This window comes from Gadus morhua, chromosome 11 (assembly GCF_902167405.1).
Source record: "Gadus morhua chromosome 11, gadMor3.0, whole genome shotgun sequence".
NCBI lineage: Eukaryota > Metazoa > Chordata > Actinopteri > Gadiformes > Gadidae > Gadus > Gadus morhua.
In genome coordinates, this window is record NC_044058.1 from 19,083,948 (window position 1) to 19,104,234 (window position 20,287).

At 45.7% G+C, this 20,287-nt stretch overlaps 1 protein-coding gene across 1 annotated transcript in view; it reads left to right on the top strand.

Moving 5' to 3' along the window:
* The window catches only part of cdkal1 (CDK5 regulatory subunit associated protein 1-like 1), a 230,509-nt gene that overhangs the window by 45,469 nt on the left and 164,753 nt on the right, over positions 1 to 20,287 (top strand). The window contains exon 5 of the mRNA XM_030369576.1: positions 18,787 to 18,883. Within this exon, the coding sequence (XP_030225436.1) occupies positions 18,787 to 18,883 (97 nt within the window). The remainder of the gene's footprint in view (positions 1 to 18,786; positions 18,884 to 20,287) is intronic.

Sequence of the window (20,287 nt, forward strand, 5' to 3'; positions counted from 1 at the left end):
AACCTGCAATCTAAAGTGACCTTTAGTGCTCTTTACCGGTGGTGGTTGTTTCTGTGGAGGCTGGCTGTTTTTATGTGCGCAAACAGACTTAAACACATACTCAAAGTCAAACACGCGCCACAGAATTCTATCAAACTGGACGTATACACTGCTCGCTGTGCATACATCAATTTATGGTTTGTTGAACACACACACACTCTGCCTGTGGCTGAGTTTTCGGTCCAGGCCTGAGATTGGCATTTAATCTGTCAGTTCTGCAGGGCATTAGCCTACATTCAGGGGAAACACACACACACACACACACACACACACACACACACACACACACACACACACACCACACACACACACACACACATCACACACACACACACACCACACACACACACTCGACCAAATACACACAGGACTCGACCAAATACACACAGAGGGTAAAGTGTGTGTCTGAGCCCCCAGTGTCTTGATGTGTTTAGCCCGTTTGAGCCCGTGGCAGAAAGACCCTTCTTGGGTCGCGACCCCGTCTGCCATCACCCTGAATGTGTCATATAGCATTTCTCAAAAGAATACTATGTATTAAAATATTTATGCTTTGTTGTATTTTTCCTTTGATTTATATGCCGTATTGTTAGTTAGTTATACGTTTCCATTTTCACAATATAGCGTCTATGATTTCATCTGATTTTCTAAAAAAATAGCGGAATCAGTAAGCAGTATCGATAAGAGTAGCAGTGTTTTTAAAATCCTAAAGATGCCCATCCATAATTATCAATGTTACGAACTGGGGGTCGTGGGTGACACAGTTTGTATGTATCGGGAGAAAAGGACTGTTTTGTACAAAAGTGTTGCCAAAGAGAAAGAAGCGGAAATCATCGAGATTGCCCCTTAATATTTCCAAAGACTTTCAATGATTAAACAGCCAGACAAAAGGTATTCATATTTAATGGGGGGTCGCCCTTGACTATGACTACCTCTTTGCGGAATGCAATCAGTGCCTGTCATACAGTCTGCAAAGCAGTCCATCGTCTAAAACTCATACCCTGACTGTTTCCCGAATTCTTTGACTGACGGGGACACGCACAAAACGCCAGCAGGTTGTGAAGGCGGTGAGCATTGGTAGCATGGTAGATACGGTAAACACGATGCATATGATGATGAGAAGTAATGGACCCACAGTCCCTGCAGAACAGAAGGGTGCCTACAGCTATGATTGGTGGAGACATATCCCACTGCTAGGCTAGAGTCCAATCCCTTGAATTTTCTCTCTGCTGGGAAAGTGTTGTTCATGTGATGCTTTCTTTTTAATGCTGTGTGTGTGTGTGTGTGTGTGAGGGGGGGGGGTGTCTGCCTGAATGTGTTGTGGGTGTGTGTATGTGCTCGCCCACCTCTCTTCTCCCATCTTCATAAACAACCTGTCACATCCCGTCTTGAAAATGGGGTTTGAATGTAGGGCTCAACACAGCATGGGCCTGTATATCTCTGGCTAAGTGTGTGTGTGTGTGTGTCTTGTGTGTGTTGTAAGTCCTAAAATGGAGGCTTGCACACAGTAGGGGGTAAGCCGCATCTACCGCGGCCCATCCTACCGTCCGACTCGATCCTGTTAAATCAGCCTCGAGTTCACCCCCTCCACCTCTAGAAGGGGAGCAGCGTCGCTCTAATTGACTTTGGAAACACGTCGGGTGGGCGGTAAGGTGAGAGATCGAAAAAGATAGTGCTGCGCGGTGTGCACTTGTGTGTGTGCGCATATCCGTTGGTGTCCATATCCAAGCACACTGTTATTTTTATTTTCAGGCTGATGATGGGTGCAGGTCCTCACGCCTAGGTACATCCTGAGTTTGGATGAGTGGTCATTGGATTAAAAGGTTAGGGTTTCCTCCAGGTTTCTCCTACTCTGCCCATGTGTTGAACAATAATAAAGGTGTAATCGTACTTCAAGTGAACACAAACGCAAGTCTTTTGTGCATTAGTAGATCATAGGCAAGGCTTGTTGGTAGGCTTAATACTTTGGTCGTTCCAATCCAATCCAATCCACTTTATTGATATGGCACAATTTAAACAAACACAAGGTTCCCAAAGTGCTGTACAACAAGATAAGAAATATATAAAGATAATTAAAATACACTGCCCTCATAACACGTGAGTTTTAAGATGGGATGTATGAAGAGACAGTGAAGGGGCTTCCCAACCATCTTTATCAAGGCATGGCCATTGCTACGTCTGTCTTTTAGTTTGGTAAATACATTTAGGATGTCCATAATTGCTGCCTGAGATGTTGACCGATACTGACATGGTGACTTCACGGCACCCCTTTAATGCAACGTAAGAACAACACCAATTTAGGCCTTGTGGTCATACGGCCCCCCTACTGCACTTAAAGCTTTGCTCCGATGCACAACAGTAGATCTAAGTCTTTAATACAGAGCAAAGTTAATACATTGGATTTGGGATCTAGCACCTAAGTGCTTTGTCACGCACAGCGCTTCCTTCCTGGAATGGGGAATCGGATATGCCCATATGTTTCAGTCATCCGAATTAAGCCTGGGATCTTGAAGGATTGTCTGGTAATAACCGATCGCTGTGCTGCTCTCCCAGCACTGCCGGGTTCTGGTATATCAACAGCTTGCGTTAAGAGTGTAAGACACAGCATGCTATCACAGGGGCTCAGTGACAAAACACGTTAACCCAGTTCTCACTTGTTTGCAGTAGTGAATTGGTTTTACGAGTCAACTTGTAGGAGAAATGAAAAAGGGATTTTTTTTTAAAAATCATTTTAGGATTGATGAGGAATAAGGCATATTATGATATTAATAATAATATATGTTATATAATAAGGCACACAGAAAATCGGACCCTATCTTGATTGAGATGATAGTGATGTGAAAGCCAACAAAATAAGATTGCATCGTTCCAGAAGAAAAGGCGGTCTCTTTTAATCCGTCCAGATTCAACTGCCTTTGCTGAGCTCTGTCGGAGCACTTAACCCCGGTGGATCAGAGCCGTCCCACACAGTCCACATGCCCCCAGTGTACATCCTCCTGTCCCTAAAAAACACTGATGTCTTCTCAAAGATGGATGCTTATATCACTCTCTGACAGCCAGGAACTGAATCTGTCTGATTTCACAAGAAGACATGGACAGCCCTTATGGGTAAGGCCCTCACTTCAGGATGTTGAGACAACGATATATTAAACAGAAACACCCGAGTGGTCTCTGCGACTTGACACCGTTTGAAATCACATGTTCCATGTTGTGCCTATTCAGTCGCCACGTAACGAATGTGAGGACTCGCATGAGCAAGCTATACGGGGAGTACGACGGACCCAGACTGAGTGATGTGAGCTGAGTTGTAAGCGATACACTCGCCTCCGTTGAGCACATGCGGTATGTAGAATGTATCGCCGCCGGATCAATGGCAACTGCACAAGATCGATGTAGACGCAGCGACCGCAAACGTTCCAGTGGGGTTATTGATCAACGTCTGCAGCGGTGCTCCATCTCGGATCCACACCCCGGCTGTGATTAAAAAGACGCGAGCCGACGTCAGCAGACTGATGAACCGTCTTGAGATGAGGTTCCCACGAGGGGGATGTTGAAGCCTGTGGTTCTGCAAAGCGAGGTCTGCAGAACCCCCACCCGAACCCAGTTTGCTGGAAGTGAAGGAGATCAGTCGTGATAGCCCCAATGGGAAATGTAGCTGTTCTGGATATGATAGTACACCTTTAATAAACCTATACCTGATGTATTTATAGGCTCTCAGAGGAATGGCGATGTATGATATAGGCCTGACACTATAGGAAATAACTGGGTTCTATACAGGTGTGTATGGCTGGAGTTTCTTTTTATAAAAGGTTAGGAAATGTTTTAATGCATGCACATCTTTAATTTTTTTAGGATTTTTTTATTTGATATTCGCTAGAAAAACCAAAGGTTTGCGGAAAAGGGACATTGCGTTCGGTTTAGCCTTGTTCTAAAAGGCCGATCATATGAACAAGATTTCACACTATTAGATCTTTGGTATTGACATTGAGTGGGAATCAAATGTGTAAACGACACTATCCTTACATCAATCAGCTCTCAATGAGCTATTGAGATAAGGAGGCAACAATGACAATATATTGAAATGAAATTAAATTCATCACCGTGGATAAAATTGTGTGTGGAAATGTTGAACGAATAAATCAAATTATACTATGGTATTAAACCAAATTGTTCTTAACGGCTTGATTCTTTTTTTTATTGATAATTATAATGTTCTAAACAACCTCCAATCTAAACTTGCAGGTTTAGATTGCAGGTTGACTTAGCCTTGACTTATATAGCCTTTTCAACTTACTAATTGTGCCATATGCACACAGTGGAGATCGCAGCTGCGTGAGTCTTTGTTTGTTCTTTCATACAATTAATTAAATCATTAAAAAAGGTAAATGTCATCAGCATTATTATTATATCCCACTGTATCTCCTAATAAACAACGCAGGCCTATCCTTGTCTAACCCCTCAAAAAAAAAACACCATAGCCCTTCTGTATGGGGCATAATATCTACTACACTGGCAGGCCTAATCGGTTGCATCGCGTTAATTATAGGTCTAATTTTAACTCCTACGCGACTTGATTAAAACAAATAACACATAATACAAACCCACCACACCAATGAACGTGCTGTGGTAGTCCCACTTGGAAATAGGCAGAGCTGGGTTGGGTCTAACCTCTCACGCCTGCCCCGTCAAAGCCCTGGTAGTCGCACTCGCGCACGTTTCCCCCCTCGCACTGATTGCTGGGCATGCTCCGTAACACAAAACAAAAATAATAGGAGACAAAACCAGAATGGCGGCAGCCCTGTCAATCCGTCAAGGTCCCGACGTTGGCCCCTTGGAGGATTGGAGACACCAGAGTATCCTGTCTCTCACCAGCATGTCGATGACCGAGACCCCCCATCCCCGTGGAGAAAGAGGACCCCAACCAAAAGGCCAACCCCCCCCGCCCACAAACCCCTTCCCCAGCCACAGATGATGGAGGAGGGGTGGAGGGCTGAGCTTAATGGAGGTTGAAGGAGGATGCAGGCTGGGGCATTGGTGTGTCTCTAGTCGGTCCTGGGTGTATTGGCCGCGGATTGAGACGGTGTCATATGTCAGCAGCAATAAGATAACAATTTTGTTTTGTGGTTAGAGGATTGTGCCGGGTAGTAAACATTGTTATTGTTTTTTATGGGGGCCGTATATTGAGTTTCCTAAGCATCAGGGGAGATCAGGTATTAGTGAGGGACGGCCGCCCTAATGGTCATTATGTTGTGTGATAACACCGCCGTGACCTCTGCTCAGAGGTCATGTTGAACCGTCAAAATTCACCCTGGTGGGGATCAGGGTCACGCTCTCCTCAGCAGGTGATGAATCACCTGTGTGTGTGTGTGTGTGTGTGTTGTGTGTGTGTGTGTCTAGTTCAAAGTGTATCAACGTTTCGCCCTTTATCTTTCTATGTCTTAAGCGGGGATAAGCAGAAGAATTGCTGGTTCAAATATGTAAGATGTTATCCCTTTGATGTGCTTACATGTGTGTGTTTGCTCTGAAATGTCAGGATCAGCTTTACATTTCTAAACTTTGATATTGTTCGTTTACTGTAGATCAGGTTTCCTAGGATCAAGGAGACGTGTGGGTAGGTTCCTGATCAATGACATGAAAGTTATTTCCCATGGTACCTGTGTTTGTGTGTGTGTTCGTCTGTGTGCCCTGGTGCATTGTCCCTTAAAGGCATGTGGTAGGCCAGACCTCGGTCTCACAGGAACATTCTCACTGCTACTATGACAGCTCGAAATTGACGAGGAACACACGCACACACACATACACACACCACTAACCCTAGCTTGATTAAATTTAGACATTTCAATATGACACCTTTCCAATTTTCTTTTTTGTCTCATTTCCTTGGTTTTGACCTTGTTGCGTTGATTTTCTATAAACGCTTTCATTCAACAATGTATGAATTTTGAGATATGGAAGTAACTGAATTTACAGCAATGATTTTAATTCAAACATGAGGCCAACCCATTTTAAATAGGCCTGCAGCAATACTGATACAATACACTGAAATGGGTGGCATATTTACTTACGGGTATATTTATATTTTACGAATAATAAACAAATTGCTTTTATTCAAAGCCTTTACATTGAATCTTTCATGATAATCTTTTTGAGGATGTCTTTATGAGCAATTAGGGTTTGGTTATCTTGCTCATGCATGCCTAAAGGTTGAATGAACATTGAGGCATGACACAAGAACCTTTCTGCTAGGGGTCACACCCTAATGACAGCACTATGCTAAGTCCATCCAAATATGCACATTTGAGCTCAAATAACAGGAATAGAGTTATCCCCGTTAATCCAGCCATCATCTCCTTTCGGTTGTTCTTGTTTGGAGAAATGCCATTAAATGGTGAAACTCAAACCCAGTACAAGATTTTGAAATATAAAATATAAATGAATCGCTAAGTCCCCTGTGTTTACCCTGATAATTAATTCTTTCACATTGCCCGCACTGTCAAGTCTACCGTCGGGTTTGTGGGAACACGCTGAGTGTCTTGTCACTACAAAGACGGCGTGTGTTTGTGTTGAGGCCCTGTTAGCCAGGCCCTATGCATAATTCACTGTGATCTCCTGTGATCAGCACAGGAGAGATCTCATTTAAAGCTTATTAGTGTAGAACAGGAATAGCAAACAAATGTCGAGGCAGACGAGCCGAGCTTAGCTGAAATAATAGAGAAAATAAGTGCATACAGAGAGTTATTTGTTTTCTCTTCTGCGTTCAGTATTCACACACACCCCTTTGGCTTTTTCTACGTTTCTTATGCTCCTAAAATTGATTGAGTTTGTTTTGACAAAGCCAGTTTTGTAGGAAACATGCAAAAATAGTTCTGCTGTAATAAAAAGGACCTATTTACATTATATTAATATTAATGTCCAGAGCCTTTTCTCAGAAGTTTGTTTAAGACCATGGCAGGGTCAAGCACCTCAATTTGCTGCTTTTACCTTTCTATTCAGGTCAAAGAGGTCAATTTTGCTTATATCAGACATGGTAGTCTTGTTGCTTGTCGTCGGAAGGTCTTTATGTATTTTTGGCAAACTCCATGCAAGTAATTTTCTTTTTACTAAAGTGCAGCTTCCGTCGCGAACCTCTTCCGTAATGGCCTGGTTGGTGGAGGGCTGCAGAGGTGGTTCTCCGTCTAGATGATTGGGTAATCACAGAGGAACCTGGTGGCTCTTAACCTCTGACCATGGCTTTCTCCTGCTATGGCTCAGTTTGGCCAGCAAGGGCAGCTCTCGTAGGTGTCTTGGGGAGTTCCAAAGTTCTGCCATTTTAGAATGACGGACGTCACTGTGATCTTCAGAGCTGCAGATATATTTGTTGTTAACTTCCCCACATTGGTGCCTCAACACAACCCTGTCTTTGAGCACTTGGGATAATTAATTTGTCCCCATGCCCTGGTGGTTGGTCTGACAGACATTGGCTCCTGGAAGAACTTGGATAGACATGTGTGTGCCTTTACAGAGCATGTTGTCCAATAAGTCTTATTTGCCACTGGTGGACTCCTTTCTTTTTTGGATGCAACATAAAATGCAGAAATGGCAGAAGAGACTGGAACTACTGCAATCAAGGTCCACTGCAGACTAAATGCCGGACGAAAAAACATCAACAATGTCTCTGCTTGCTGAGAGTTCCCACAGCATAATAACATTGCGTAGAACTGTCTAGACCTGCCATGTAGCATATTTACAATGATATGGTCCAACCAATTGCAAATGTCGCGGTTCAGTGGTCTTATGTAATCAAACAAAAATAAAACCAGGATTTGTAAGCGGTTTAATTTATTCTCACAAATGTGTTTAATTTGCGACGAAACACTGTGCACACACAGTGGCATTCCCTGAGCCAAATGCAGATCCTTGTTGCCACTGTGCCAGCGGAGAGGCTTTCAACAGGGAATCCACACAAACGGTATCCTCTCTTGCGTTTGACCTTTTCGTCGTGTTTTCAAACTTTTAAGAATCGAATGAGTCAATCGGTCCTCCCCACTTGGAGATAATAAGAGGTGCGCTGTTGGGTTTGAGTGAATTGAGGTCTGAGGGCCTGAATAGGCCCGTTGAGCTCCCGTGGTGGTGTGACTAAGCACTAGGAAAATGTCATTGTTGGAGTGAGCCGGTCTAACAGATGGTGTATTGATACTAGCAACGGCCCCCTCTGCTCACCTGAACCGGGTGGCCCACAACACCTGCTGTCACCAGCCCCTCACCTGCTCGCTCTCACGCACGCACGCACGCACGCACGCACGCACGCACGCACGCACGCACGCACGCACGCACGCACGCACCACGCTCTCTCTCTGTCTATGTCTTGCTCTGTCTTTCTCTCTCTGTCTATCTGCCTGTCTGTCTCTCTCTATGTATTTATCTCTCTCTTTGTCGCTCTCACTCTGTCTCTCTCTCTCTGTCTTGTTTTCTCTATTCTCTCTTTCTTTCTATCTCTCTCTGTCTCTGTCTGTCTCTGTCCTGCGCTCTCTCTTTTCTCTCTTTCTCCTTCTCTCTGTCTCTCGCTCTATGTCTTGCTTTCTCTATTCTCTTTCTTTCTATTTTTCTCTCTCTCTCTGGCTCCGTCTCTGTCTCCAATTTACCAATCGTAAATTAACGTAATAAGAGTCACGTACATTCCAACTAGCGTATTGATTGTGTAGTTGACCTATATTCCCCAATTTACTCGTTTATCGTCTCCTTTTTGTGGCTGCCTTGTGGTGACACACAGAGTGTCACCACAGTCGTTCAGGGTCAGGATTCCTCTCGGCTGTGCAGCGTGAGGCTTACACACATAACAGGTCACAGGACATCTGCCGCTGCAGCCGGTTGGGCAGGTGTCTGCTGTGAGTGGGACCCACAGTACTTTCTCAATGATCCCGGCTATAATGTACACAGTGACGCCCGCAGGTGTGTTCTTTCTTGTGCGGCTTGTGTTTAATCGTGTGGTGAGGTGATTTAAACATGCGTGTGTGTGTGTGTGTGTGTGTGTGCGGTTGTGTTTGTGAATGTTTTGGGTATAAGCTGCGGGCTCCTTGGCCAGCAGCTGCTGTTGTGTTTTTGTCTATCCCCGCCCTGACCGCTTTTAGTTACCCATAGGGGAAGGATTCTTTGCACAGAATGCCAAAGCCACTGAGAAACGGTGTTCCCTAGGGGCTCATTCATGTACAGACAATGACTCTGCCTCCATAAGGTTGTCTAAGGTGTCTGTGTGTGTGTGCATTTTATTTTCACGATTAGTCAACTGAATTTTTGCTTCAAATTTCTTCCCACATCACTACGGCCCGGAGGCAAAATGTGGTCGTTTTCTATATCCATATCAAATGTAATTCAGAACACCTCAACCCACATCTAATTTGGAAGTTGAATGATTTTCCAAGTACAATTTATTGCCGTCCAAAGAAATCTGTCAAAGTCACAGCCCTTAGGTTGAATGTATTCAGTTTTTGGGGAACTAAGATCGTTAGGGTTGTCAATTAAATCTGCTGTAGGTAAGATTTGACAGTTAAAGTAAAGAGAGAGCAGAAGAGAGCAATATGGTGCAAAGAAACGCCCCCCTCCCTCTCTGCCTATGTTTTTTATACAGGAATGATCGATTCACCAAACATTCATTTTTAAACCCTAATTTGTCTCATAAAGCACATTCCACTCACTCATACACGCTTGACGGCTGTGGCATTTCTAACAAATCATACTCGAATGAAAGCCCTTAAACCTCACCTGCAGCAGCTTTTAAGTACACTTATTGTGATCCGAATAATCGACTATCAAAGTATTAAGTGCAGCCTCGGTTGCTTCCCCCCAGACCCTGACTGTCAACCACTCTGAACCTTTATGTGAGTGGGACCATCGTTATCCTATTACATAAGCTACACTATTGAAAACTGTACACCTCTGTGCCACTGTAGGACGAATATCCTCTGACCTGGAAATACTCTTGACAGCTTTCTGCAAGGCTTTCACCTTATACAGGGTGGCAGGCATCCCTCGTTCTCCCCTTTTTGCGCCTGTCTCTTTCAGTCCAGTTGAGCTGTTCCCATGCCCCCCCAGGGACAACGACATGACTTCATTATCTGGAGAATGTATATATGGTTACGCAATACGCACACACACGACCACAGGGCCACGGAGTTGAAAGGATACTATAGATGCATTGCTACCCACGCACTTAATGTCTTCACAGTGTGCATGTGACATGTTTGCTGTGTGTGTGGGTCACAAGCAGCCCTCGCTGGAGCTATATGATGAAGTTCAGAGTAGGGGACTGGACCGGGTTTGAGGTCATGCGAGATGACAGCTTGGAACCCTTGACCTTTAGGGTGCCTTATGCTCGTACAGGCGGGAGAGGGCTGTGGCACGCATGGCACTGATGGGAAGACAGGAGGAAGAGGAGGAGGAGGAGGAAGAAGTGAAGGATTGAAAAACGGGAACGGTAGCGAGGTGGAAGTGGTGCAAGGAGGAGTTGCGTGCTGATCTACGGCAGACGTTGAGAAGCTGACCTTATGGCGGACCTTTGTCTCACTGTGTGCGGGGCAGATATCAGGTGGATACCGCTGTTTGTTTACAAACACTGAACCATCGTGGAGATCCTGTCACAGCAGTTTGTCTTCATTGTGGTTTTTTCCCCCGTTATTATTTACTTTTATACGTTGCTTGCTTGTTAATTCCTTGCTGGTCGAAGGGCCAACTAACTCAGAGCTGTGGACACTCGCAGAGGAAGGCACGTTGGAAGCAATTTGACCAAACAGGATTTGGAGTGACAGAGGCCCCGGGGCAAAAGCTCTGCGCTATAGGTACATATAGATGTATACATGTGGAAGGAAAGGGAAACACCCGCACACACGCACAGAGTGAGATGCCAACCTCTGTGAGGCATGAGGTCTTTGGATGGGTCAGTGGCTCCCCACCCCAGGCGCTTCTTAACCTACAAGCTTCTCTAAACAGACAGGCCGCTAGATGGGTGCGGAGGGGACGTACCGTAGCTGGGGGAGAATATGCCCCCCCCCCCCCCCCCCCCCCCCCACCTCAGCCTAAATGTGGCTGCCACAAACCAACCCTGACTCGCTGGCCACATGTTTGCCTGGGTTTATATGTGGCTCGCTTGACACTTTCTGTTGATCCAATTAGGTGAATGTTGTTTTTCTAGCTGAAGGAAAAGGCTTCATGAGCTTCTTCAGAAACTTTGGGAAAACTGGTGTCATCCAGTTTAAGTTCAAGTTTTATCTGTCATATATAAAGTCATACATGTTCAACTAGCAGGGAAAATGATTACTTTGCCTGCGCATTCAAATCTCCTCGGAGAGTAAACACAGCAATTACTGAAGGGAGCAGGTGAAATACAAGGTACTAGGTAAATATTAAATGATACAGATCAAATACAAATCCAAAATTAATTCAGTAATGGTATCTGAGATGCTGCTGTGCAGAAGGCAAGTTAATGAGCTAGAGATCGGCTAGTTTCAGGCCAAGTTGGATTGAGAAGGTTTGAACGAGGAACAGGGACATTGAATTGCTAACTGTTTTTGATTCGCCTTGTGGCCATGTTTCCCGTAATATGAAAGAGATAATCAGACAAATTGGAGCGAAGCTCTCCAGGCAGCCCTCTTCATCCTCAAGAACAGCGGAAAAAAAACAATGAGAAATAGAGAAAAAACATCGGCAACCTTCTTACAAGCCGAGTGTTTCCTGTTGAATTAAAAACCCTGGTTAAGGACTCCTCCTCCCTTTCCTCTCTCTTAATGATGTGAACCTTACCTTGAACCGTGCATTTTAATTGCCAACGACTGGGACACAGACAGAGCCCCCTCTGGAAACCATTTTCTTACATTTTGTCATTTCATAAATTAATTTGGGTAGGGTTTGGAGTGTGTGTGTGTGTGGAGTGTGTGTGTGTGTGGAGTGTGGTGGGCCCCGCTGAATAGCAATTTAATCAGACAGTTGGCTTTGTGCGCTCCACGTCGAGATTGTCTAAAAGGCTGTTATGTGGAATAAATAAGGTGTGGTGGTTGGAACGAGGAGGATGTTCAGAGGTGGGGGTTGGGGGGGCTGATGAGAACCTCTGCCCACTGGGTATAGAGGGGGGGGGGGGGGGGGGGGGTGACATCAGTCTGCCATGAAGTTAGCAGGCTGACTAAAGCGTTTCTTAGCTCGCTAATGAGACTCCCGTAATCCCCCCCCAGAGCCCCCTATGTGAATCAAGGTACGGTTGCTGCCGCTGCGCATCCGGACAACGTGGCAGCCATATCTCTTCAGAACGCACACGAAATTATGAAGCGTAAAAATTAAATGACTTTTAGTCCATCTCCTACAACCTATGAAAATGTGTCTATATATAATTATATAAATGTGCAGGTATATATAATTTATCCTTTGAATACAACACATGCCCATGGCTCTGTTAGTGTAATTTATGGAGCGTCCTTGTTAAGCTCTAGCAGTTCCAGAGCCCAAAAATGAAGGTGTCAGGCTCCAGATATTTTTGGATGGGGTGCAGAAGCACAATGACTAGCGCTGATTAGCAACCATTCATCACTTGTTTGGTTTACGGATCAAAACCAAAAAGGATTTTTGGATCAATACATAGCTAACCCTTTCACACTTGCCTTACAAAATGCCTCTCCTCATGAAATACCCTGTTATGTTATTTCATTGGTGACTGCTTGGAATTCGACATCTAGACTAAAATCTTTTAATTGCAGGGCCCTAGGTTCAAGGTCTTTCATGGGTCAGCCAGCTGCCCGTCAAGCTAGATTCAAAGGTTTTCATTTGTAACATACTCGTACAAGCAGCCCGGCTGACAAGCAGCAGTGTGAAACACGCACACAGAACAGCATTCCTGCTCATAACAACATTGTCTTCACGGCCCCTGCCGTCCCTGACCCCGTGTACCTAACAGCGAAGCCATTGTACCTTTCTCCGTGAAGCTAGTGGCTCACTGCTTTTGTCGTTTTCCAAAACAACATTCTTCTCGCTGCAGAAATGTTTCAGTCAGCAGATCAACAGTGTGTTGGATTTCCAGGGAACAGAAACCCCATAGACGCACTCTAGGTCACTGAGCATTCACGGTCACAACAAGGCAAAACACGCTTTCCCCAAACCCTCCGTCTGCAATAATTCACGACCCTCGGACCAATCGGCTTCGCAGACTCCTGCACCCGTGTGCTGCAGCCGTTCCATGAATTTATCACGGGGTTTATCCTGTCACCTCTGGGGTCCACAGTTGTTCCCTCCCGCCACCCCCCCCACCCTCACTGTGTTTTCCCCGCTGTCTGGGTCGGCTGCAGTCCCCTTGGGGGCCATCTGGATCAACCAAGAGCCCAATGTATGCAAATGGGAAGAACACACACACATACACAGGTGCAAACACACAAAAAACACGCAAATGTGTAGACAAATTAATTTCTCTTAGTTGGCTTTTACATTGCTTGGAGAGTGTGTTCCATGTTTTTCATTGCATTGAACTTGTGTTTGTGTGTGTGTGTGTTCTGAAGTGTGCACTCAGCATTTGTCTCTCCAGTGGCCTCTGGCTCACATTTGTGTCCTACAGATGTGTTTCCTATCAAAGCGTAGTCTCTCCTATAGAATGCAGGGCTTAGCGATCTTATTGGATGTCAAGGGTCTCTCTCTCTCGCTCTCGCTCTCTCTCTCTGTCCCTCTCTCTCTGTCTCTCTCGCTCTCCGTCTGGTATAATGAAATTCACTGCAAATGTGTTTTGTCATATTCATGAGAGCCTTTTCCCCATGCAGGCGTGTTCCATTGGTGCGATTTATTTAACGCGCATCTTTTCTTCTTAAAGCGGTCATCCGTTGTATACAACTCTTTTATAGTAATGCAATATTTATCACACGTTCAGCTCGGGTTTTTACAAGACAGATGTTATACATATCTTCACCTCACACAGGCATCTTTTCTTGGTGTGTTCTCAGGCCGTAATCTGAAAGGTTTGAGTTTTGCCTTTTTATTGGGCCCTGGTTGATGAGCAAGGCCCGTTCCATATTGGGCATCCCCAAAGGCCATGTGAACCAGCCACGTTATAGCCACATTGATTTGCAAACAGATTGCCTGTATCCTGTTAAAATAAAAGGCCATCTCTCCTCTAAACGCCTTTTATTAAACACGCCGGTGGTAAATCCCGGGGCCACGGACAACACATCTTTGCTATTGCAGCGCTGTGGTTTGTTGCTGTAATATAAAGTACCTGCGCTTTGACTACCAAAACAATCCAGATTCCTTCATGCGTTATAACAAACCTTATATCCTCGAAAAATACAAAACGTTTGATAGACAATAGGTCGTCTGTGGTAGTAATATAACGGTACACGGGCCATGAGTGAATGAGAGCCGGTATCGAAATCCCTACATAAGGCGCAAAATGACATCACTACCAAATATGTGACATTAATTCCAAGGCTTGCCGGCAAAAGGCAGGAATAAACATTCACAGCCAAAGGGGGTGATTCCTGCCAACGGGACAAGTAATTAGAAAAAATATATTACTTAATATATAGAAGAAATATGACTTATACACATTGTACCTACAAATATGAATGGAATAACAATCCTGGACACAAATATTATAATGTACTTATATTATTATAATAGTATAGCATATTACTATACAGTATACTACAGTATAAAAACTCTCTTGGTGTGCTTATTAGCAAGGAGTCTGGTGTTCCTGTGATGGTATCCTTCAATGGATTATATCATCATGGGATGGAGTACTGTATCATTCAGGCTGCATTATCTGTGTTGCTCTGCTTTGCACAGTTTGCATTGCTTCCATCAACCGTTCCATCAGCATGACCTTCATAGGGGTCTGCTCCCTGCAGCTCCAGATCCTCCTGGATGCTCTGAAACTCAACAACTCCCAAGAGTTTCCCCCTCCAAGTGCAAAGATGCATTGTATGCTACATACGGCTGCACATGATTCAATGTGATCACCATGAACTTCTCTTCCTTACTCCACTTAAAAGCGACGGCAACTGAGAAACGGACTTGCTCGCAACCAAGTGAGAAAATGTGTAGGAGCAATGAGGAACCAGGGGGAGGATAGCCAGCAGCAAAGGACCTTAGGAAGAGAGGATTATCACAGCAGTTGAGTGCGGTGATTTAATATAATCTTGTTCATCGAGTGTAAATCTGAAGCCTGCTGTTTAAATGTGGATTTTCAGTGCGTCTTGTGTTAAAATGCTCCCAACCTTCAGAATGCAATTTCCAGAATGAATCATTTTTGCGCAAAATGTTGGAGTGGTTTACAACACAATTTCCACAGAAAAAAATTATAACAGAAAAATTATGTAAAACCAAAGAAAAATATTGTAATTTTAATTGAAAAAAATAAACGCGTTCCACAAACCAACCAGTTTACCTTCATCATCGGCGCTTTTTAAACCACCAATGAGATGGAGTCGCTGCCCTCCCCCTAACCCATCCCAGCCCTTATAGGTCACGCACTGCAGCCGTTCCCCTGTAGCGACGACAGAAACGCATGCACAGAGGGAGTCTTGTCATGGTCCATCCCATTGATTCAGCGGGCAGCCGAGTCCTGTCTAACCTGACCGATTCTACGCTGTCCACTCAGCTGTTAAAAGTCGTATGGACAGCCCAGCGGAACGGCAGCGCGGCTTTGCATCCCCACATAGGTTAGCTGCTTGGGCTGTCTCGAAAAGCACCAACAGGTGTGGATACATGTGTGTGTGTGTGTGTGTGTGTGTGTGTGTGCGTGCCAGGGTAATATGGGGAGCAATGCATTCCAACTATGACAGACTTGATATCTCTGACAGACGGGCAGTGGAGGAGGACGAGGAGGAGGAGGGTGGGGGGAGGGAGGAAGGGGGGGGGGGGGGGGGGGGGGAAGCCAAAAAAGAAAGGACGCATGCACAATTGCATTGCACGCTCACGTTGGCTAAGGTTCGCACAGGGGGACCCAGCGACATGCCGCTGCACACCTCCCTGCACTGATCTCTGGGGACATCTGCTCTGGGGCGCTGGCAGCCAGCACTCGCCCTGGCTCCAAACAATCTCCTCGGTGACTGCATCACACGGTCCCAGCCCTCCCTGTCCCATCCCATCCAGGAGCCGCCTGTGACGTGATTGGTCCTTCCACCCCTGCGGCACCAAGTTGACGACTCGGGCGCTGGGGCCTGACTTGCTGTGTCAGCTGTGCCTGTGTGTGTGTGTGTGTGTGTGTGTGTGTGTGTTTGTGTGTGCAAGATTGTGTGTGTCCGTGTGTATGTGTGTGATGTTAGGAACACGTTAATGGAGCGTTTGGCGCATTTTGGCAGCAGACACTAAAGTATGCAGACAACGTGTGTGTGTGTGTGTGTGTGTGTGTGTGTGTGTGTGTGTGTGTGTGTGTGTGTGTGTGTGTGTGTGTGTGTGTGTGTGTGTGTGTGTTTGTGTGTGGACCTATCTTCCGAGACCATGCCAGAGAACAAGTGTTGGTTGTTGCCGTCTATCTCTTTCCCGTGTTGTCTCTTGATTTGAAGGAGAGGTTCTCGCCTCATTCTCTTCTGTTATTGTAACAGAGTGATGTGCAGCATTCCAGCGTTGCGTCTCGAGCTTTTGACAAGCTATGGGCACAAAGTGTTTCCCTCCCATCTCATGTTTTTAGATGATCAATTCAGAGACATTCTTAAGATTAACTTGGACAACAATCGTAGCGCTCACTCCTTTTCTTCCTTTCATGGCGATGCTGTGCCACTTAAAGACGAGATAAACAATAGCAGTCTCTCATTGCCCACTCCGGATGCCCTAAAAGTGGGGGTCCATTTACAAAACAACAGAGAGGCAGGTCTAATTGGGTGGCTGTTAATTTGGATAGCGCGTTAATCTAATTAGGTTTATTTTCCCAACGGAGAACAGAGGCATACATAATTAGATGTTCGTCTTGGCCAAACAATTGCAGTTCCTCACCAACCTACTATAAATGTCCAAAAAATAAGAAGTTAAAGAAAGCGTTTTCCTTGTTCATATTATATTCTGCCAAGTAACCCTTGCTCCTTGGCCCGTTATTATTACAATGTTTGCTGATTTCTGGCAAATTAACAATAAATCCTGATAAAATGCATTCAGAGGCTGAACAATTCCTTATAATATCCACTTTGTGTGGAGAGAGGGAGCGAGAGAACGGGAGAGAGATGACAGAAAACACAGGGGAGAGGTGAGAGAGCTGATTGATTAATCCAACTTCACACTCGGCTGTCTGCTGTTGAAAAATCTCAACTCATTATAACACAGAATGAAACGGAAAAGTAAAATTAGACTGTTCATCGCCTCACCCCCCTGATGTGTACTACCCACTCCCCTCATCTCACACACAGGCACACTCCCTGACAGTTCCGTGTCACCTGAGAGAACAAACAGCTTTCTGCAATGCTTTGTATTTTTTACTTCCTTTTTTTTTTTTTATCTCCGTCTTATACTTTCATAGTACTTCATCCCACCCCTCCTTTCTCCCCTCCCTCACCTTCAAATCTCTTTCATTTTCATATCTCTGAAAACATAAACACTGTGTTTTTATTTTTTTGTTTTTATTTTATTTATTTATTTTTTGTCTTTTCTCTTGGCTTTAAACACAAATGACAGCCCCTCTCCACCCAGACTGCACCGCCGCCCCTCCTCTCCTGGCTGGCACGCCATCAACCATTCCATATCGCCACTCTTTCCATCTCTATCCCCCTCTATCTCCTCTCTCCTCCCTCCTTCCCTCCCTGCCTCCAGCTGTCAGGAGGTTTTCCTTATTAAAGATTCATACCTGAGTCTGGGCAGCTTTTCCAAGGGTGCCTTTTGTCAGACGCACAGAGCATCTCTGAGCGCACCACCGCTAACCAGAGATGACTAGCACACATGCCTGCACGCACATATATGCATTGAATACCTGTATATCTACATAAATATATCTAGATATAAATATATCTCTATCTAGCTTGCTATATTTCTATATCTATCCACCCATCTACCTATCCACCTCTCTCTCTCTCTCTCTCTCTCTCTCTCTCTCTCTCTCTCTCTCTCTCTCTCTCTCTCTCTCTCTCTCTCTCTCTCTCTCTCTCTCTCTCTCTCTCTCTCTCTCTCTCGCCCCCTCCACACACATCTAGATATAGTACATAACGATCTAGCTCTAGATATATAGATTGATTGATATCTCCACACAGAATTATAAAGATTCATCCAATTCATTTCCAAATATGCCAAAGAGCAACACCAGTGTTTCTCATAAGCAGTGTCTGCTCATTTAGCTTATGGATACTGCATCTTCAGTTGTCAGCCCCTACCTTTTGGCTTGTGCTGATAGCTTTTCGGCAAAGTACACAGCCATGACAGTGACGACGAAGACAACAACGGTGCAAAACAGCCTGGCCACACTGTAGCCATACACGGTACCTCCATTAGTCACGGCCTGCACTCGAGGTAACAGCGTTCCGTCTACTCTGCGGTCGAGGGAATAGGAAACACTTCCTCAGCGTGTGAGTCGGGAACCGCCAGCCACGGCTCAGCGGGAACGCAGCTCCCCGCGCTGTCGTACAACTTGGGCTACATGAGTGGCCGGTCGGCGGGGCCCCGTCCGTGCCCGACGTGTATAAATATATATCGTATGTTACGCCCCGCTGATAGAGCGTGGGGATGACCCGTGTTCTGCAAGGTTGTTCTTTAGTCCGCTGCTAAAAATGCTGAACGTTTGAGCTAATGCCCTGTCCGTTTGTCGTGTGTGTGTGTGTGTGTTTGTAGGAAAGCCCAGGATCAGCAGAAGAAGGTGGTGCTGGCAGGCTGCGTTCCTCAGGCCCAGCCTCGCATGGACTACCTCAAAGGACTCAGCATCATCGGGGTGCGTGGATCTCTCTCTCTCTGTTTATCTCTCTCTCTCCCCTCCCACAACTACCTTTGTCTCGTTCTCTTTTGTGTGTGTTGTTTTTGTCCAGGTGTAGGGCTCAAAAAGAGAATTGCAAGGGGCGAGATTCTCTCTCGTGTGTCTGCTTTCAATCCATTTGTGTATCTTTTGAGAATTTGTGTACACACACACACCCAGGTGAATGCAGGCTGGGCTGGGTTCCGTGGGCCTGCTGTGACTGTTCTCTTGGAGGCCGTCCCGGCGCAGGCTGGATCAATAGACCTCCAGGAGAGAGCAGAATGGAGCTTTACAGCCAGACAGAGGCTGGGGTGGGGAAGTAAGCGGGGTGAATAATGAGAGGCTTACGGAGGAGGTGATGTGCGGGGGGGAAGAATCGATGAGGAGCCAGAACAGAAATGAAAAGACTTCACAAGCGCGCTCTCTCTCTCTCTCTCTCTCTCTCTCTCTCTCTCTCTCTCTCTCTCTCTCTCTCTCTCTCTCTCTCTCTCTCTCTCTCTCTCTCTCTCTCTCTCTCTCTCTCTCTCTCTCTTCCCCCCCCCCCCCCCCCCACATTCCGTGCGTCGACCTTTGCTGTCACTCGTCCTCATTTTTAAACCCGCCATTCGGGTGTTTTCCGCGTACGACCCTTCCAGGAGGAACCACACAGGGCGTGCCGCTCCTCCTCTGAACGCAAACGATCCGGCGAGGTGGGGAACGCCGGGAGCAAACTGGCGTTCCGTCGATGCCGTCGTACAATCCCGGGGATTATCAGGCCCCTTTTATAGCGGCATGGGATCGCCTCACACAGAGTGCCTCTGGCTCTGATGTGCCTGGGAAAGCCGGGGGATACCGGGCCCTAGAATCAAGATGTCCAGCTGTTGCTGTAATCTGTCGGCGGTTTGAGCAATTATAGTAAAGAAATAGGAACTACTTGGAAAGCAATTGCTGCTGCTTTTTGGGATGAGGTGCGTTCAGGCCTTGTGTGCAACACATGCATATTAACAGTTCACCCGTAAAGCACCCATCTCGAAGATCTCCGTTTCGTTTTCTCTGGCAGCACCTGAGGTGGAAAAACTGAGTTTATGTCGTACCCAGAACCTTTCACGAGTGAGTGGAAGAGTGGGTCCGTCGCAGTAGCTCCGCCATACCCTCTCTGGTGGAACCACACCTGCATGAAAACGCATCACTTACTTGTGATTTGAATGCATGGCGGGGAAGTCGCCACCAATACACAGTCTGTTCCTGATACTGCAAATGCATGGGCACCCATCAGTTGGAGTTTGCTGTTGGATTACTTTATTTGGGGATTCATTGTGAACACTGTGTGAGTGTGTGTGTTTGTGTGTGTGTTAAAGCATAGATCCTCTCATTAAGTGTTATATATATATATATATATATATA